At 37.7% G+C, this 4,935-nt stretch overlaps 1 protein-coding gene across 1 annotated transcript in view; it reads left to right on the top strand.

Annotated features, from left to right (window-relative positions):
• KCNH8 (potassium voltage-gated channel, subfamily H (eag-related), member 8) overlaps nucleotides 1-4,935 on the top strand; it is a 163,800-nt gene that overhangs the window by 74,353 nt on the left and 84,512 nt on the right. Inside the window, exon 4 of the mRNA XM_006859165.1 lies at nucleotides 1,755-1,793. Within this exon, the coding sequence (XP_006859227.1) occupies nucleotides 1,755-1,793 (39 nt within the window). The remainder of the gene's footprint in view (nucleotides 1-1,754; nucleotides 1,794-4,935) is intronic.

The raw sequence follows: 4,935 nt of genomic DNA, 5'->3' as shown, positions 1-4,935 counted from the left end.
TTTTTTTTTTTTGTACCTACAGCATTAATAACAGTACTGTAATTTTGTTTTACTTTTCACATTTTAAATTATTCAGTTGTTATATTTATCACCATTTAGGGAATTATTAAAAAACTTATGTCCACAATGCTCCTGATTAATGTGTATTTAGGCAGCTAAACAGATGTAGAATGGATTGACTGCTTTGATAAAATTAAACATTGATGAAACATAAATTTGCACTGCAGTAATGATGCCAGTGTTTGTAGAAATAACAGATCTATTTTCCTAATCATGAAGGGGGGCAAAAAAGTGAGAGGGTGACAAAATTACCAAATATGTCTGGCTTACTAGGCAGATGATTTTCAAGTGCAAATCTTTTTGTTTTGTTTTGCTTTAAATGTGAACACATTATGTTAATTTATAGTATTTATTACCACTTGAAAACAAAAGAAGTATATTTGAACAACAAAGAAAACAACAACAACAATACTGTAACTGAAACCTGAATCATATTCCCAGGACTTCATGTACCTCATGGAAAATGCATGTTTTTTATTGTACTCTTCCACATTACCATAATTTGATTTTATACAAAAAGATGTATGCTGAGATCTGAAGCTAGGTGATTCTACCAATCAATACATTTATAATCGGTGGCACATCACAGTGTGGTTGGCAGCATTTTGTTTTCTTTTTTACGTCAATAGGACCTTTGATTCAATTAAATAGGGGATTAGGACCTGAAGTAAATCTAATCCTAGCCCACAAGAAACAAAAACAAAGAGCCAAAAAAATAAAAAAAAGGACTAAAAAGTAGATAAAATACCTACCCATATTAAACCAACAAAAGGTGATAACTAATTAGAAATTAGGTTAATTCATGGATTTCTGCTTTCATGGAGTCAGAGGTAAAATCATGTAGGAAAAGAATAGGAAAGAAAATAGGGAAAACAGGAGAATGAAGTATTAAAATGGTACTCAGCTACCACTGCCAACTGCTACAAAAGGGATCACATTAAAAGGTCCCAGAAAGAGTGGGAGAAAATGTGGAACAAAACTCAAAATTATAAAAACAAGATTAGACTTACTGATCAAAGATACTATGGCCCTTGGCCACCCTTCAGGTCTAGAAAGGAGCACATCTTGTGACTCAGTTTTCAACCAAGCAGTAGATAGGTATGAATGGGGAACAACAACATTACTGAAGTATGCTCAGCATGGAATGATCAATCTTTTAAAATCTAAAGGGCCATATTTACAGGACAAAGGTTAGAAGGGATGGAAAGGAGGGTGAAATGAAAATAGGAACCAATGGGAGGAAGTGGGATAATGGTTGTTTTATGGAGTAGATTGCAATCATTGAGATGAAACAAAGTGTATGATTTGTTGAATGTAAAACTGATGGTCTTGTCTATAAACCTTCACTGAATTAACAATAAAAAGTTTAAAAAAAGAAAAAAATATGGGTAATAGAGCCAAAAAGCCTACTATTCAGATCATTATTTCTTAGGTGTGGTACCTTGTGCTAGATATTCAGCTTACTGGTGCTTTTTTTCACTATAGACATTGGTCAGTGGAGATCCTAAAGGGAGAGATGTTAGAGGAGCATTCAGCACCTTTCAAAGAGTATTTTCTCTGCTCTGGTCTATCCAGGTTGAAGATGACACCATTGCCCCCAAATATCTCTGAGTTCCTCTTTCATCTCTATCCTAAAGCACTGGAGAAGACATGAATGATCATTACAACTTCTGCTTGTTTGTTTGTTCTTTCAGGTTATATCAAGATTATCGAACAAATCTACAGTCTCACAGGTAAGACTTTTACTAAAGAGCAACTTGATTATTTAACACTTGAATGATTACCAATAATTGTGGATACTCCTTTAAGATTTAATGTACCTATTTTTTAATTTGTTTGATATACCTCCCAAAGAGGGAGATGGGGACAGAATTTCTTGGACTTGGGAATGAAGAAGTAGTGAATTCATAGCCTTATACAAAGCTTTTGCTATTAATTATAGTTTGTCACCAAAAGTACAAAGTCCTGAGGTATTGATCTTAAACATATTTTCACTGTATTTAAAATTTAAATACAGTGTATTTAAAATTTAAAATTGGTACTCACATATTTTATTGTAAGCAACCAATTGGTGATAGAACAGAGTATCTATAATGTAGACAAGTATTATTCAAAGATATTCTGGAAATAGTTTCACCTGAGTTCTTAAAACATTCTCAACTTTAAAGAACCTTCCAACCTCATTGAATACTTTCACAAAGGAATAGCAATTTGCTAAATATATTATCCTATAGCAGGAATTCTATGAATAGTTCCTTGCTTTGTATTCGCCTTGAAGCAGAATCCAACACTGAAAATCACACAGGTAAAACACAAATATATTAAATTACATAACACCTTACAAATGCTTTTTAAATTTTTTTTACTTTTTTGTTGTGAATATGAATTGACCATTTACATGGGAGAACATCTGCTTTATACTCATCCTATTGTATTTTATTTCATTGTAATAATTACAGTCCGCTCCATGCATCATCATTCAATAGTATTTGCTTCTATTTCCTCTGGGTTTTTTTGGGGGGGATGTACACCAAAACACTCAGGAATAGATAATCATTCAAACAACCAAAGGGCATGCCCTGCAAGCCTGGCCCCCTGGCCGCCAGCACACAGCCCCTCTTCCTCAGTGAGTCTAGAGTCCCCAGCCACACCATCTCTCCACATCATCATCTCTGTCCCCATCTCTAGCATCTCTGGTTCTCTGAATAGGTTCCCATACTCCATTCCCACTCTTCTCCCTTTATGGTACCAGGGTCCTCCGCTCCTGGACTGCAAAATCAACCACTCCCCTCTTTTTGCTAAAAAACGTCTACCCTTACAGTTACAACAATCACAGCAATTACTCACTATTGAACCACAAGAGTCTTATCCCCATCTCCTTTCACCAGCCGTGTCTAGACAGGTTGAAAACCACTCAGTAGAGAGTCTACCTTTCCCCACACTCTCTAAAACTAAATCCCCTCTTGAAAACTTGTAAGCCAGTCTTGAAAACTTTGTGACTTTTATAGCCCCCATTTTAGGTAGCCATTGACTAAGTTGCCTTTCCCTATCAACCCTGTGTACAGAGGGGATGGGAATGATCCTTGCTGTGAAGATTCCTTCCCTCTTGGTTGGTATTTTAAGCTACTACATCCATAAATATAGGTCAGGTTCATCAAGTGTAGTGAGAATTACAATTGGTTTCTTTATTTAAAAAAAAAATTTCCCCCTTTTCTTTCTTCCTCTAGTCAAGTTCTGATCATCTAGCCATTGAAGCTAGGTCAAATGGGTGCTGTATGCAAGTATGGGTGTTTTTGTGCATCTCCCCTCACTTCATATCATCTGGACACTTAACTCTCCGTTCTAGCCCTCTGTGCTATATCCTTGTCCATGGGTTCAAGAGTTCCCAGGTCTCACCATACTGCTGGCCAACCTGGTCTCACCATACTCCAGGTTGACGGGAGTCTATTGAACATGGTCGGGCTCAGCCCATATCCTCCTTGCTGCTTTTCTCCCACTTCCCCTCACCAGTAGACCAACATGGTTGCCAGCGAGATAACATGCCTGCTCGTATATTACCTTTGAGTTTTAGTCTTGGAAGGGGGTTTGCCATGAAGGGACTTGATTGCTTGCCTTGATGGCTCCATTGTGGACAACTTGCTTTTCTTGTGGTGGTAATCAAATCAGACTGCCATTTTTGGTTTTAATGTTTTCTGCTGGTCTTTCTTTCAAGATGTATCCTCTGTTCCTCTAGTTGCTCTAGGCTCTGCTTGTCTTTTCAAATGTAACTTTCCCACCTCAGAAGATTCTGGAAGGGAATCAGGATTCCACCTAAAATCTTATACACTGCCAAGACTCCGCAGGAAGCCTCTTTCACGGGCAAGTTGTAGCATCCCATTTAGGTATTCCAACCAGTTTTAGGCTGAAGATGGACTTACAAGCTTTATATAATCGTGTTTCTGGCTATTCATTTCTCTCCTCCTCAAGTATATATTTTACAATAGTAGGCAAGGGAAACCAAGATTCATGACAGTCAAGCATCTTAACATTATTTCCCCTCTTTTATCCATTAAGACTATGCCTGAATCCCTATATCACAGAGCCCTGTTGTTCCAAGGTTGAGCATACATCACTATATACCTCTATCCCATTTAGCCCATGCAAACCTGTCTTAAACGTTCTCCTATCTGCCTTATGCTATACCTTACACTCCCTTCCCTCACATCCCCCTACTCCTTGGTAACAAACAAAGAATTTTTTTTTTCTTCATTTAGTTTGGGCATTTTTTCTTAAGCTTTTCCATTAATGGTCTTATGCAGTAGTTGTCCTTTTGTGACTAATTTCACTCAAGGTTCATCCATGTTATTTGGTGGCTTACAGCTTCCATGATATTCTTCAAGGTAGCATAATATTCCATTGTGTGGATGTTGTTGTTGTTGTTATGTGCCGTCGAGTTGGTTCCAACCCATAGCGAACCCTGTACAGGGTTTCCGAGGCTGTAAGTCTTTATGGGAGCATAAAGCCTCCTCTTTCTCCCGTGGAGCAGCTGGTAGTTTCGAACTGCATACCTTAAGGTTCGCAGCCCGATTTGTAACCACTACGTAATCAGAGCTCATTGGGAAAGATATTTTCCCATTCTGTGGGCTCCATTTTTACTTTTTTTGTGAAGTCTTTGATGAACATAAATTTCTAAATTTTTTTTTTCTTAAATGTTTTACTGTGAATTATGTGATAGTTTACATGGGAGCACATTAGTTTTACATTCATTCTATCGTATATCGTCTCATTGCCATGGTTACAATCCGCTCCATGCAATCCTTCCCCCGCACCCCCAGGTCTTCAGCACATATTCGCTCTCCCTCTCTGGATCTAAAGTCTCCAGCTGCTCCATCGCTC

Source organism: Chrysochloris asiatica, unplaced genomic scaffold, assembly GCF_000296735.1.
Source record: "Chrysochloris asiatica unplaced genomic scaffold, ChrAsi1.0 scaffold00030, whole genome shotgun sequence".
Classification (NCBI taxonomy): Eukaryota; Metazoa; Chordata; class Mammalia; order Afrosoricida; family Chrysochloridae; genus Chrysochloris; species Chrysochloris asiatica.
This window is presented reverse-complemented; position numbering and strand designations above follow the sequence as displayed.